This window comes from Syngnathus leptorhynchus, chromosome 5 (assembly GCF_054491065.1).
Source record: "Syngnathus leptorhynchus isolate UIUO chromosome 5, UIUO_Slep, whole genome shotgun sequence".
In the NCBI taxonomy this organism is placed as follows: domain Eukaryota; kingdom Metazoa; phylum Chordata; class Actinopteri; order Syngnathiformes; family Syngnathidae; genus Syngnathus; species Syngnathus leptorhynchus.
Window position 1 is genome coordinate 11,479,594 of NC_141199.1, and position 16,876 is coordinate 11,496,469.

Here is a 16,876-nt window from a genome sequence, read left to right on the forward strand (position 1 = left end):
CTCCTTTTCTCCTGGCACATAAATAGTCAGTGCATGTATAGTTGGTGCAAATATTGTACCGTTGTTCATCTATCTATGCTAGTGAAAGACAGAAAAATAAATGCTCTTCTACTCTACGGCAAAACTAACCTATGCATACAAACCTGCTACCATTCATACAACAGAATAATGGCAGTGTAGTACATTTTTGAGTACCGTATTTTCCGGACTATAAGGCGCACCTAAAAACCTAAAATTTTCTCAAAAGCCGTCAGTGCGCCTTATGGTCCGGTGCGCTTTATATAAGGACAACATTTTAAAATGGGCCATCTATTGAAGGTGCGCCTTATAGTCCGGAAAATACAGTCAACTAAAATGATATCATCCAGTTCTGAGATTTTTCTCATACAAAATAAGTGCCTGGGCTGAAAAAAGCATTGGGGAACACTGCCAAAAACTACAATGACTATTTATTGATAAGCAGATCAATATATTTCCATGTTCGCTTATTTTTTTAAACTGTTTTTTAGAAGCAAATGTACCTAAATAAGTGTGTTGCTTCACATGATAAGGGTATACAGTCACCAACTTTTTCTAGTTGATCCAACGTGTATGGGACTATGCCAATTCTCCTACAAACTGTGAAAACAGCAAGACCTTGACATTTCTCCACGTCACATCCTTCTGCCTTCTCACATCAATCTGATGCAGAAGAAAAGCATGATTAGTCCCGCCGCATAATAGATGCATGCGGTGGGAAAGGTCAGCAGTTGTCAGACCTTAATGCCTAACCTTTAAAGTGGGGGTTGGTAGAGGGAAGATGAAATTAAATCAAATGAGCAGTGGGAATAACTTTTTGAAACACAGACTATTTATGTAAGTCAATAAATGTTCATTTTACATCAACATGTGAAACATGGCGGATAAAATGCCAAGATCACAGTTCAGGGAGCACAAAAACACGATTCTTGATTTGTAAACGTGATTACAGATAGCTGTTTAACAAAGTTTGGATTTCAGTTGAAAATAAAAATCACAGCCACAATGAATATAGCATATTTTCCAGACTATAAACCACAGTTTGAACTCTGTGGCTTATAGACCAGTGCGACTTGTCTGGATTTTTCATGATTATTGATGATGTATGATTTGTGCATATTCTCCTCTATATGGAAAATTAAACATTAAAACACCCGCTGTTTACAGTCGAGTGTGGCTTAGATATGAACAAAACAGGATTTTCAGCTAATTTTAGTTGGTGCGTCCTATAATTTAGTGTGGTTCATAGTCCAGAAAATATGGAACATTAAGTGGAGAGGTTTTTTTTTTTTTTTGTAGAACATGTTAGTTGAAACGCTGAAAGCCCATTGACCTAAAAGTGTAAGACTGTCTGCAACATGAAATTGTCGTTCTTTAATTATGATTTGAAATAAACTTTCTGTCAATAATATGAGCAGCTAACGTGCAGCTAATGTTTTGATTCGTAGTTAATGCAGCTAATTTTGATTTATATTACTTTAATGAATAACCATACATAATTTTTTTTGAATGGCTTATTGTAACCACGGCGGGCTGGAGCTTATCACAGTTGTCATTGGACTAGAGGTGGGGTATGCCGGCTAATCACATACTTCAATATAAATAAAATATATACCATATAATGCTGCGGGGCAGTTCATTTAGTGCAGCCTCTTCTCCAAAAATTCAAATGCAAAGAGATAAAAAATTGGTGAAACACAAAACAATAAAAAATAATAGCAGACCTAGAAATGTTTTATGTAACATCTTTCTATGGAATACACACTTGGAGCGATCATAAAATGGGCCAGAAACTTGTTTTACGTCAACATTTTGAAAGGTGTGACTCAGCACAATGCAGGTGTTGCTTTGAAATATGTGATGGACATTTGGCTCCATTTTCTATATCAACAACAAGGGAACAAACAAGTTCTGTTTTTCTTTTTTTTTAGCACATGGCAAAGAATGAGCAATGAGCAGAAAAATGTAAGATTTTTTGAAGGTTGATTTTTGGGGGGCATATGCATGCTATTTTGCAGAATTTATTGCACTTGAGACTAACTTAAGAGTGCCTATTGCGGTCACATCAACAAGTGTACTCAATTCTTCCTTGACTGTTCACAACAAGATTGATCAGCACTTATTGCACACAATCAACTTGCTATTTAGCAATTAATTATTTAAGCGCTTGATTAGTGTGCCTATCCTTAGGAAAAAAAAATAAAGAAACACAACAACATTAAATATGTATCCCATCAGACGGTCCACAAACAAGCTGAGTCAAAAAGATGTTGTTGTGATTTTGGGCATCGGAACAACAAATCTTTTTCGGGTGCCTTCAAATGTGGTGATGATGCACTATACAAAATGTACATCACAAATATGGAATTGATACCAGCATAAAACAGTAGGAGTTGGAAGACTGTAAGAAGCATTGCTCCTAAGGGAGGAATGTTTGAACATTTCCACAGTAAATAAGACTTTCAATCTTCACTTTCCACCTTGAAAAAGCTGTTTTGTATGAAGAACTCATTAAAACACGCCGCCTCTATCGGAAACAGTGGCCTTAATGCTTCTGCCTTACGAGCAGCCGGAACGCAGCCTGCAGCATTTAAGGCTATTTCCATAACACATATAAAACAGAAGGCAGGCTGTAGGAGTCGTGATCAGGGCAGTTTCACAGCTGCCATCCCAGGAGTGTTGTTACTGCACTGGGTAATTGGATATTCAAAAGCAGGCCTTCTGTTCAACCTATACTGACACCAAGCTACGTTTATAATCGTGATGCTGATCATATTTTTCATATTAATGACTATGAGGCCTGATAAAGTGTCAGACAACTATTATTTATAGTATCCAGTATCAAAGCAATTCAAACTCAATCTCAAAACACATTTTTAGGCCCGTTTTTAATGAAGTACCAAGTATAAGCATGATATCAGGCTACATTTTGAACTGACAATATTCACAAGGCTTTAACGGTAAAGTTTCAGACCGTATGGAATCACTGACTTTTACATGAGAACTGAAGACAGTGATACCTGTACTTCAGGGACTGAATTGACGTGTTGTGTTCGTGAATCCACTCCTTTTCTTTTTTTATTGCTGTCATGCAACATGCATACACACTCTCAAACAAACACTCCCTCATTATTTGAAGGAATAAATAGAAACTACTCGGCAGACAATTGACAGAATGGACAAAATAAAAAGATCATAATCATAGCAATAACAAAATTTGGTTGAGAAAGTGATACAGGCTCAGACATGGTATTTGTACTAAATGGTTCATCATGTCACCAAGAGCCCAACCAGAAATCTTTGCTACACAAAACAAAACAAAAGATCACAGTAAGTGTTTGGAAATGGTGAAGCAATTAAAATCTGGAGAATTGCAGTCTATGCAGTTTCTCCTCGTTGTGCGACGTTTGTCTTTCATATTTGCACTTTACAAGCCATTCCTAATATCAGAATTAACTCAGTGGATCATAAGCAGACTTCCACGCAGAATTGTGGTGTTTTGACTAAGAATTTATCTGCTTCATCACAAGAACATCTGCGAGGCTCTTTACTTTTACGGCACAGTAATAGCAAATCTAAAACTTATAGCACAATGAAAACTTAATGACTATGGGAAAGTTAATAACATAGATTTAAATGTAATCACAAATAAACTACATATTTTCAATCATAGCCATGAAGACATATTCTTTTGGATTAAAGGTTTATCAATTTGGGGTGAAGGGAGATGTCCACTGGACTGGTCGCTAGTTCACGGCAGAGTATATAGTCACAACCACCCTCGCAGACCGTTTAGACGAGGGGTGTCAAACTCGCCAGCTTACGCGATTTAACGGCCCTCTTTTTGAAATCAAAGTTTAATGTGAGAAGAGCCTACAAAATTTGTCGTCGCACATGTTGTTGTGCCATATTTTTTTAACCATTATGGGCTACCACAGCTCAGGCTTCCGACAGCTTCCTATGGTGTTTATTGACAAGATAGCCAAAGGATATAAGAAACTTGAGTCACTTGATTGGCACGCGATTTCGGATGGAATGAAATTCTGTTTGCCATGTGAAACGATTTTTAGTTGCGTCCGAGAGCACATTTCAAAATGGTGTGTGAGCATGAAAAAGCCAATATTGAGAACCAGATGAGAGCATTTCAGTAATGTTTATAAGAGTGTTTCACTAGTAAGCGCTGAGAGGTCATCGTGACTTGTCAAGATGACCATGTGCCTTTTGAGAGCCAGCATGTTCTTCACCAATAATTTGGTCAGTCAAAGTTAATTTCACTCTTCATTATCTTTAAGCCATACTGAGGATCATATCTGCTTCCTCCCTCAACCTGAGTTGCTTTTAAAAACAAGAATATTTTATGTGTTAAAACAACCTACAATGGACAAGAAACGCCGCTAAAGGTTTTTTTTTTAAATAAATGTATATGTGACGTGTGTAATGTATGTTGCATCAGTTGGGAGTCCTGGCGCAAAACACTCAAGCAACATGATTGAGATATGCAGATAAGACCCCCCCGGTAAGAGAGTGGATGGCTTCTTCTACCCCATTAATCAAATGACAATGCACTGTGACTAAGAGCAGCTTAGCGGGCCTCGCTTGTCTCCATTGACTCCACTTTTCACTTAGCATGGAACTATGCATTCAGGCACGATGACAGCAATGGATGACAAATTTAAGAGACTGCAACAACTGCAATGGTTTCCATAGTTACTGAAGCAAGTCACCTACCACATTTGCAAGTGACAGTGCAGAAATGCAAAATAATGACGAGATACTGTGAGCTGTTAAAAAGTCAATTTATGAAAGAGTTTCATTCATATCAATGTGTAAAATTATCTTCATCTCAGGCTTCATCACAATTCGAGAAAACTGTAAGAATGCTCCCTATATTGATTTAGAAACAAAGCAATCAATGACTGCTTTTGAAATACATAACGGCAAGCGGATATTTAAGTATATAATGACTAAAAAAAATAATCACAACATAGTTTTGTTAGAAAAATAATGGGATAAAATGTGCTTTTATATAACTACTCAACAGAAAAAGAACAGAAAAAAAAAAAGGGAGCAGATGTTCACATTTCAAAGTGTAATTTTATGGCCTAAATCCTAGCAATTTAGCAGAGTATTTATGCCAGTTTAGCTAAAATAACAAATTGGGTACAAATAGGCTATAAACATATTGCATAGACTGGAGGTCGGCAACTTCAAATACTCAAAACAATTTGGACCATCTCCTACAGGAAAATAAACACCCAGAGCCAAAACGATTTTGACATCTTAAGTGAGGTGCGGAGTATAAGCATGATTGTGAACATATTCTACCATGTAATTGAGTCATTTTAACGATGAAAACAAATCCGTGTTTGAAGATTACTTTCAAATAAAATAGTCAATATCCATGGTCTTTCTCACATTTATGCAACGACTATAAAGCCAAATTATCCACCAACAACAAATCAAAATGTAGTGTTCCTATTCCATCAAGTGTGTGCAATCTTCAACTCAAATTAAAAAGGACTATATAAATTAACAATGTGAAATATATTTTCATAAAATTATAGCCAAATAATACATTCATTTTACCTGGGTAAGGAAATGTTCAGTCTTTAACCCCAGCGTAAAGCAATTGCATGTCAGACCTGTGAGACGTCTCCTTAATGATTATTAATATAGTTCATGTTGCACATATTTCTTGGATTTACATTAAATGTTTACTAATTTTATTTCTATTTCGAGTTAAATTGTTGACATTTTTCTCTTGTTCAGTAATATTCATCAAGAAAAAGTTTGAAGGAAAATATGAGAATTATCTCAGATTTACATTTTTTAAATGATACTAAACATTGACATTCAACTGTTTAGTGGTAAAGATTAGTAGGCTAACTTAAGATGTAAGACCATTGAAATAGATTTAAAAAGCAGGAAAAAGAAATCCTCTTTACATGCATTACATTTTATCCAAAATAATTTTAAGGACAAGGGTGCAGAGGAGCTCTGACTGTTTGCCTTGGGCATCCAAAAGCAGCTCGAGCATTGATGACATGAGACAGCTGGGAGCCGCAACAACCCATGTGAATTGCATGACAAGTTGGCCATCAAAACGTCATATGTACATCGAGGTAATATGCTTCAATTGTGCAGAGATATTTTCAGTCTAGCAACGGGATACTTTTTTTTTCCGGTTGGTTGTTAAGTGATTGGTGAGGTGACGAGTGGATAGCATGAATGCTAGACAACATCTCCAACTGACGTGTTGTCAAACACATCACAATTATCTGCCAACTATTTTTGTTTGTTTATAACATGTTTAGGCAATCTGAACCATGTTGTTATTTTTAAAGATGCGTAACGATACAGGCACAAGTTAGTGTACAGATCTACTTGTCATTATGGTAATAAAAAGCCAGACAGCACCTATAATTAAATTAATGTGATTTTTTTTTGTATGGGGTGAATATGAAAATGCAAAATATCAATACAGCCGTTTTTAGAACATTTTTACGTGCATTTGCTTTATGCTTGGAGGATGTATGTATGTATGTATGTATGTATGTATGTATGTATGTATGTATGTATGTATGTATGTATGTATGTATGTATGTATGTATGTATGTATGTATGTATGTATGTCTAATTGTCTAATTGTATAATTGTATAATTGTATAATTGTATGTACGTATAAATAAATAAGTACGTACATATTTAGTTATTTGTTTATTATAATTTTAACTCAGAATTTTTTCTCATTGTACAAAATGTATTTTGAAACAATGATTGTTGCATCTATTTGGGGCCACATCAAATAGCATGGCTGGCTTGATTTGGCATTCATCCCTTGCGAATGACATCATCAGTATATGACAAAATGCTGGTGTCATCATAAAAAGTATGAGGATGTATGTTTAAATATTAAACACGCTTGCATGAAAATTTATATTGGTTGGGACTAATTTAACAGTCCTTTATGTCCAAGTGCTCTTGGTCAAATTAACTCTTACAAACTACCATAAGTAAAGAACACAATTCAATTGTAAAACAACCTTCTGTTTGTATCGTTCAACTGAACACAAAATTGTAGTGATACAATTTTACATACAGACCGATTTTAAGAGATGAGATGCTCAAAGATAAAACTAGAGCTCTGCAATGAGTCAAACCCATCTAGTCAAGATGCAGTGCACTTAAAAATGGGCCAGAGACAAATGACGATGATACAGCGTCAGTTCAGCTTTGCAGAGTAGCTAGTACAAACATCTCCTTCTTTGTGTGACACCGCAGGGATTGTAACTGCTTTGTGGTGTACTTGTCACATGTGGCACAGGAGCAAAGACTGTTTGTTAGCCCCCGTCTCACTGGAGATGTCCACTTCAGTCTAATCTCCAGGGAAATGGCCACAAGAAGTTGGCTGTCAGATAGGAGAGCTGCTGGCCCACAACAGCATCGGGTCAAGAGTGGAAATATCCCACACATCGAGCAAAAAAGAGGCATCTTTAGTAAATGTCTAATCGGGGGTGACTTGAATTGAGATGCGAATTGGCTGTTAAGAACAAATGCTGGCTCAACATTTGTGGATTTGAGTCAGAATAAATTATGACAGCACTTGCAAGTTAGTATGTGTGACATGTATACTATGTACATGCGTCATGTGGAGGCAAGTGGGGTTCTTCAAGCGATATACCCAGAAGTGTTTGTGTATATATGGAAATGGTGATGTCATTATGACTTCATTGGTAATAATGCATATTTGAAAATTGCTGCTATTTTGTTTTAGGAAAAGGAGGTGTATCTCACTAATCCTCCCCAAAGGGTCCGCCGACCCAATGTTTAGATAGGATTAGGGTACTTTCTTGTCGAAATGTTTTTCTTCGTAAAAACCTGATTCAGAGAACCCATTTTTCTGTTGAGGTATGTCTGTATATGCGGTAAAACAAGCAAACTAGTACATCGGCTGGTGTCCAGCAAGCCTATGTAACTTGCAAGTGTAACAGTTGCAAAGGCATTTACACATTCAATTTAAACTGGTTAAATTAACAATGCTCCGTCAACCAATCAACAAACATCAGAGCATCAAGTGTTGCCCTTACAGTAAGCATTATACAAATGAAGACCTCCTCCTCCGCATTCAAATATCAATTTCATTTGAGCCTGATTTGGTCATCATATGCAAACGTGTATGCAACTAACTGCTATGGCAGACTGCATGCACACAAAAGTAACTCATGACATTCCGATGAATTATGTCTCACTTTATGGAGAAATGTTAAGTGTTCTGTAAAGGCAATTTCAAATGAAACCTTGCGTATAGATGCACTTCCAATGTTCTGATATTTAATGATGTTGATTGATGAGCTTCAGCTTCAGTGCTGGTTGATTTGAATATGTGATCCATTAGTGCAGTGGCAAAAGTACTCGTAATAACCACAGCCGAGCCGAATGTTTACATATCCATGTTTGCGCAATTGAGCGCGAAAAAAATGAAATTTAAGTGCATCCATTTGCACGTGCAATGAACACAGCCCGGAGCACATATAGCATTTTATACAGCTTTATACATTGGAGATTTGTATGCATTTCCCCCTGGGTGTGCTCCCACTGCAGCAAACTGAAGCATTTTCTTTCATTTCAAGTATAATGTTTTTGTTGTCAAATTGCTAAAAAAGGAGGGCCTAACAAACTAATAGATTTCTCTCTTGCTACATCAAATTAGATGTTATGCAGAAAATGTGGTAAATGAAAATTACTTGCTGAATCACAGCGTACACATATGACCAGGAATGTACCTTGAAAAAAACTGTATCATACCTCAGATCAGCAAACATCTCATGACAACTTGCTTTAACATGCCCCACAGCTACAGCAATTTACCTTCCATGAGGTGTGGAAAAAAAAAAAAAAAACTGTAGCTACCAGTCAAGCAATAACACCAGGTGGGTGAATGCATATGGATTAAATTAACCCTGAATAACGTTTTACATTTGGATTGCACTGCATTTTACAGTACATTCTAGTGAACATATGTTGAAGCAATGTAGTTAACAAGTAGCACTTATTCAACATCCACTTACAGAATAGGTATATAATTGTATTTACTCTTTTTTTTTTGCATGAATACAGATTGTTTCAGTTAGTTAAAATAGCTACAAAAGCTTTATGGTTAGAAATTTTAGTATCATCCTCAATAGATAATTATTTTTAGTTATTTTAGTTGGTTATTTTGTATATTTTTTTAAAAAATGGCTCACCATACTATAATTGAAAATTTAGATGAATACCACTTGGTCCCAAAATGCTCATTCCATCTTAAACTAGAATTTCCCACGAGATGAGAAAAGTGGTAAGAACCACTAAATATTTACTGCTGGCAATATTGTAACACTGCAGCGCAATTTATTTTATTTTTTTGTCCATATGCAACATTTATAGGATTTTTTTTCATGTATTGTGAACAATACAATTCTTTTTTTAATCTAATCTGTAGGTGCATATAAACAAACAGACACTCTTCATTACCAAAACATAACCATTATACTAACCATTTATGCTTTTAAGGGCAGCTGTGGTATTTGGTGGCAGTCAAATATATCTGGCATTGTAGATTTTTTGGCTTGTGTTTATTTGTGCTCTATTTTAAGTACTGCAAAGTATTCAACAAATGTAACTTTCTACCGAATGCAAGGTAGACATACAAATATGTGAAAAGCACCAAGATTTATGAAGAGCTCATATAACTGGTTCAAACCATTGCACTTTAGCGGTAATGAACTATCTGGGACAAAACCATCTTTTTCCCCCTTCACTCACCTAATTAGTCAGCGGTGGGCAGCGCCTGACATCCTTAGCTTGCGTTATTCAGCATTTGTACGGTGGTAAAAAGCCGCGGCTCTAATTAGGAGGGATGATCTATTTTCCATAATGAGAATTGATTGCTTTTCTTTTGCACCACCAAGCATTTTCTATCTTTCTCTCACTCTTCCCAAATGAAGGCCCCGGTCTCTCTTGCTTGTTCTCTAATGCAGACACACTTCAGAGCTGTACCTAGAAAAAAGACTAAATGAAGCATTGTGTGATTAATGGGGCTAATATCCAGAAGATTTGATTTGGCGATGACAGCCCACTTCACCTCAAAAGCCTTTTGATTACCAGATTTAAATTCAAGTGAAAAAAAGTTTAACTGCTAACAGACGACAGTTTTACTAATTTCCTGGTCACACTTAGGGAGCTATTTTGGTAGACAAGCACCCGTGCACCTGCCGCAAAAACGGGCACAAATTCATTTTGAAGTTTAGTCTTGCGTGGTTGGAGTCATACTGCAGTGTGCGCCAGCACACAAATCAGCTTCGCTACCAACACACCTGCTAATTTGGTGACAGAAAGTCGTGGGCACATCGTCATTTACATGCAAGGGCAATGTTTTAGTTTCGTAGAAATAAAAAGTCTGAAAATTTATTTTGAAGAACATGAATTTGAAAAATTGATTAGTTAAAGAATCACTCCAATTCCTAATCTAGTTTAAGGCCAACATTACTGGCTCTGAAAGTTATGGGCAGATTAAATTGACATGGCAGCGCATTTAGGCTGAAAAAAAATCTAACATAGACCAAGCCAAAAGCCAAAAAGCCAAAAGAAATGCAACAAATCAAAGTGAACAGACTGTTGGGAGTCTATTCCAGTGTTTACGATGATGTTGAGGATAGCAGGGAAGGCTATGCTGGTCTTAAGAGCCAAACATTGCTATACAACCCCACTATATTCACAATTTTCCAGCAGCATGAGTGTCATCGTTTTGGTAACGGTCTGGTCATTTTTTTAGCCGTTGCCCTTTTTTCCCCTTGAGCAACCACAGTTATCCACTAATTACAATGCATTGCATTACATAAAATAGCTTAATAAATCGCCTGCATCATGAAGTGCGCATCATGCAGTGCGCCTAAATTAGACAACTTGTAAAACAGTGAGCCTACACTATAATCTTGTCACTTCCCATGGGTGTCAGAGCATCCTGAGCTTTGAATACAAAGGCAGCCGCTCTATGTGGCTTTGCAAGTCGGTGCCGATGTTGTGTAAACACCGCTGCTGCTGTTTGCCACTTATTTAGCACATGTTAATATTACATGAGAAAGAACAGCCCTTTGATGATGTGAGTGAACACTCAAACTGGGGCTTTTCTCTTCAGGGAAGATGGAGATAGGCGGTAGAGCAAGCCCTTTGAGATATATTTCACTTGTGCATTGGCAATCCAGCATATAAGGAATTTAAAATGAATGGAATAGTTTTTGTTGTTGTTGTTGTTGTGTATATTACAACTTGCTATAGCTTACACCACAAGCAATAGTAAGCAATGGGATGAAACAATTGATAATGAATGCATGTTGTTATTATTGGCACTCCAGTCAACTGAGAGCTAAAATGTCTTTTTCATTGTGAATTGTTTAACAGACGACAGCAGTAAAACGCGCATAAATCTACAGGACTGAAGCAAAACCACAGGGACACAAAATGAATGGCATAAGCGATGAAATCATGACTTTGTGATGGGTTTTTCTAATGTTTTCGGGGAAAGACATAAGTCACGCTTGAAAAAGTATTAATTTTGACTCAATTAAAACAAGAAAGTAAGGGCATTTTTTTTTTCAAACTACATTAAGTTACATTTTTCAGGGGGGAGGCATTACTGCTGGCATTCAGCAGAAATCTCACATTTCCAAAACCATGACTTTTCAGATCAACAAACATATGGCTGAGACATTAAGACTGCAATGTCAAAGAGACAAGCCATTTTCAAACATTAGACCGGACAATATTTCTTGAAAATAACAGATCCAAGAGTAGACTAACCCAAATATAAAATGATGCCTTGTGAATGGCAAAATCCACATTTGACATAAATTAACACGTACAGAAATGAACAATTAAAAAACAACCCCCCAACAATGATTGTTGTTGAAGGCCAAAGTATTGTTAAGCGTAAAAATGAATATATACATCCTTCATTCCTAAATGTACTTACATTCTCTTTTCAAAACCTACCTTCATAACTAAACTATGAAGCCATAAAAAGGTTCTGGGTGCAGTTTTCTTCTTTCTATTGCCAGCTATTAACCAGACATGTAGAGGTTGTCTATCCGACGGATATACAATATTTAAACAAAGTGCTCTTAGAGAAGCCTATGATTCTATTCAAATGCTCACAAATGCCTTGGGAGCATTTTCACAGCTGAGTAGCAGTTGTTTGTACCACAGTTCGGATGAATTGCCATCATCTGATGAATATTCTGATGTGGGATACAGCGACGCAAAAGTACATCCCTTGTAATAGCAAAACACGCACACACGTGAGCACACCCTCTGATAATACCTAAATTTGTAAAATTAGTTTGCGCACTTTATAAAATATGTAAATACATGTTTTTACCATCAAAATCACATGTTCATATTTGTTCATGTTTTATAGACAAGTAAGTCATCAATAGAGCTCTACGTGACAAGAACAAGAGAATCGGTTTTAGTTGAGAGAATAGACTCATGATATTGACTTAACCTGTCTGTGAGGGGAAATAGCCAGGTGCACGGCTTAATTTATTTTTATATTAAGAGGTTGTAGATAAGCTACATGAAAAGTTACAAACCTAAGGGTTTTAACCGTGCTGACTTTGAAGGGCTGGTCGTGTGGCTCTGCGAAAGCAATCAATGTGCTCAATCAATCCAAGTCATAACTTAACTACCCTTATGGAAATGTCCAAGGATGTCAGCAGTTCACTCGGGTTTCCCAGAGTCACAAAAATACATGGAAAATGTATTGCCCTGTAATGGCCTTTCAATGTGAAAATGAGTGTGAATGGTTGGTAATGTGCCCTACTATTGACAAGTCCCGGGTGTCTGTGGTTTCTTGCCCAAAGTCAGCTGGGATAAGATTTATCTTACCCATAACGGTGTAAAGGATAAGCCGTGGAAATATAGGATCATTTTTCAAATCCAGCATTGATGGCTTCCTCTCAATAGACTCTGAGCTTGACGATAAAGTTACAAATTGGACCAGCAAAGCAAGTCTGGGCCCAGGTTGGTCGCTGAAATTTTAGGGGTAGGTGGTTCAAGGCAAGAAGAAAATCTCGGAATTTGGAGGCAGGAAATTGGTAATCAAAGCTGTAGGGTGGTTCCAGAGGGGAGGACATCATGAGGCTCTGATGATGAAACTTAACCTACTGGACTCTATGTCCATGCAATCTACAAATAGTAGGTTTCATTCGAAACGTATTATTCCTAGCACTGTATTCATAGGAAATTAAGGTCATAGTATTTTTTTTCCTCAGTATGTTCATTAAATGAATGTGACCTCAGATTTTAAACTCAACATTAATCACTGTATGTCAACTAAGACGAGCTCAATGATTTTCACGTGGGGGGGATACACATGGATGCTGTCACTGCATTATTCATGTTAAAGAAATAAGATAATAAATGAATCAGAGATAAAAGAGACATTATGGGGCATCTAAAGTGAAATGACTAAACCCCCATAGGCTCATGACAGTCAAGGGTTTCTGATTCACTGTGTACCGTATGATAGATCCTACTTGGCATAACATAAATACGTTAAATGTTCCCCTTTTACTCTGATTTTGCAAATGTCGTTTGCTTAATGCACTTCGTTTCACATCTTAAAAAATACAGGAATCTCATTACCACTTGGTTTGTATGGCTGTTACAGAGCATAGCTTGTTGGGGAATTGTGCCATTAGGTTTGTCTAAGAGTTAACTACAAATTGCTCGACAAAGGTTTGCTCTGACGTGTCACAAACACTGCCATCAATCATTGCGTTCTGTGAGGATAATGGGGCCAGGAATTGTCTTTTGGGATGTGGGACTGTCTTTTATAAGCACATCCTCCCTTTCCATGGTGAAAGACAGTAGAGATGTAACACAAAGATTCTAAATGTCAGATTGAGGTTAAAAGATTGCTTGATTGTATCCTGAAGCACAGCTGTTTTTCTACAAAAAATGGGCTGATGACCAAATACCCCAGAGGCATAAGCACTGACTCATAGATATTACAAAGACACCAAAAGGGAAATCTACTGAGGATGTCAGTGTTTGTAATCGGGATAAAAGTCAGAATTTATGTAGTATTTGGTCTGTATGAAGTGGGCGTTTATTGGTTCGTGCACCATTTGTAATATGTCTGATATCAATACCATTTCGTCATTATTGACACAACTTCAAAAGGCCACAACAAAAATATTCCGTATTAGTTTGTATATAAAAGATTAGCAGTCACACATTTTGTTCGATTAATTCTGTATGGGAAGGTCATCCAGGGTAATATGAGGTAAAACAGAGGATGAACATTTCCATTGTCATAGCTCAGCGAAGTCATATTAGGGTAACATTTCAGTATACTATATACCTGTTGAAATAAATATCTGTCAAATCCTATTGCTTGCCTCAGATCTAGCATTATTTCGGTGCATTTCAAATTTTTTTTATGTGCTTTACACGTATCCCAGCTTGTCATGTTAAAGAGCTCAGCCACAAAGAAAGAGGAAGTAACATCAAAACTTACTCCTCACACTATTTATCTAAGATTGGAGAATGGTCAGCGTTGCAGTAGAAAGTATTGCAAGAGTACTGTACTTTATGAGGAAGGCTAAGACGAAGTCAAGGTCAAGGGAAACTTTTACTCTGACGTTAGAAAATGATGAAGCGTAACGTCCTCTCTAAGTCTAGGAATTTTCTGGCACATGCACATTTTCCCTGCAGTGGCAATAAAACGGAAGCATGGTGACTTTTTAAAAGATTGGATATTCATCATGTGCTTAAATTAATAATAAGAACATATCAGTAAAGAGTGTACTAATGTACTGATGGAAAGCTGGGCCTGCTGCATTACTAAAATGTTATGAGGATGCAAAGTATGTACGGAAATGTGATTGTGGGTGTGTAAGAATGGAAAAAAGATACGTATCCATCCACCACAGAAAAAAAATCACTGTGGAAAGTGGAAAGTAATTAAAGAAAATGCTGGGATATCATGAGACCTTTAACATGAGAGATGGTTAGATTGAATGCTAATCACTCATACATTTTTCTAAATATATACAGTACATAGACTACAAGTACAAGAGCTTATGACTTATTTAGGTACTTCCCATCCACTCCTCGAATCAAAAGGCACATTTGACATCTCAAATGCACTCCACACTTTTTTTACATTTGTATTTGCCTAAAAGTTTGCATCATTATAAATAACTGCTACTTTGTGTTGGTGGATCGCAAAATAATTTGCAGTTATTTTGTGATATTAGGATTGAAAATTGTGAAAAAAGTTCAATTAGAATTATATTTTCAAGGCACAGCACAAACCTATCTGCATTTGATTACACAAATGACCTCAACCACAAACCACAATTAACGAAACCACAAAAACAAAGAAACTCTGAGAAATAAGTAACAAAAGGTTATATATAGTAGATTTCATCTGCCCGATGTCCTTGATTGAACAAAGTTTGAAGGTCGGGCATAAAGGACCAAGTGCAAGGTTGACATCAGCCAGGTATCTCAGCTCATCAGCAAACAGTTGGGGTGTACCAAAAGGTCACTCAAATCACTCCCAGCTCAAGTCGTCTTAAGTGACAGTATGTTAAACAAAAGGTTACTTTGAATTGGCCATGAGAACAAAAGGGAACTTCTACTCAAGGGCAGAGGAATTTATCACACAGTAGTTACATTTAAGCCATTTGAAAACCTTTTGAAGACCTTTGTGAAGCTCAATTTTCACTTTCAAATTCTTAAAAGAAAAAAAAAACAAAGCTGGATTTAATCATGAATTCTATTTCACTTAGTATTCCAGGAGAAGGGTCATATGGAAATGGGGCCTAATTGCTATTGACAGTTACAAATAAATGTTCAAGACACATAATCACCATTTGCTGGAATTTTTCAAAAGTAGGTTGATTCAGCAAACTTTGTGCAAGTACTCAATGCACTATTCTCATGTGAGACCCATCATCATAAACACAAAGTTCCAAAAGTTGCGAGATGCTAAACCAATTTCCAGTATGGGTCATCAACTTACAAGGCACTGTCACGAAAATAGTTTATTCCTTATCATTTTTCTTTGTTCATTGGTCAACATGACTGTCACATTTAGTAGGTGAAAAGATGTAGGTGAGAGTGATCTCTGCAGTTCCACAACACTTACCTGTATGTGGCATGGAGTCTATTCAAGCTCACATTTGTTATCGTTTCGTCACTGCAGGCTCACGTGAAAGCAGTAACTTTATTCCGGTTATCAGAGCTATGCAAAGTTTGCCAAATTGGCAGCAGCTTCTCCATGCATCACTTAATACATGTCAGGATGCTGAGTTTCTTTGGTTTCTTTCCGTTCTTTTTCAATGGGTCTTGTTTGAATTGCCTTCCGTCCGTTAAAATTGTAATTGTGTCCCAAATGCCCTGACCAGCTTGATTCTATATTTGCACATGCTATAGCTCCTGGTGAATACGAATGTGCATGTGTTCGAGTGTGCGTGTTATTGTGTGTGTGAAGGGGAGATAGAGAGAACGTATGCACATGTATAATTTATGACTGACCTCCACAAGCTTGTTGGCATGTTCACGGAACACCTGGGCATACTCCTTGACCTCCTTCTCATTTCCACTCTTGGCCGCTTCGATGAGCACCAACAGAGGGACGTTGGTCTCCAGGAATGAGTCTGAGATGTGGTCCATCACTGCCTTTCTCAACTGAAATAGAATACAGATGGGGTGAGGGGAGTGGGTCAAACAGTTCAAAATATTCATTCATTAAGTTTATACCGGAATGATCAAGACACGAGTGTGTGTGTGTGTGGGGGGGGGGGGG

General features: G+C 37.0%; 1 protein-coding gene across 5 annotated transcripts in view; it reads right to left on the reverse strand.

The window, feature by feature from the left end:
* The window catches only part of ctnna2 (catenin (cadherin-associated protein), alpha 2), a 186,013-nt gene that overhangs the window by 35,824 nt on the left and 133,313 nt on the right, over positions 1-16,876 (reverse strand). For all 5 annotated transcript variants that reach the window (XM_085912130.1, XM_085912129.1, XM_085912128.1 and 2 more), the window contains one exon: positions 16,606-16,758. In XM_085912130.1, the coding sequence (XP_085768256.1) occupies positions 16,606-16,758 (153 nt within the window). The remainder of the gene's footprint in view (positions 1-16,605; positions 16,759-16,876) is intronic.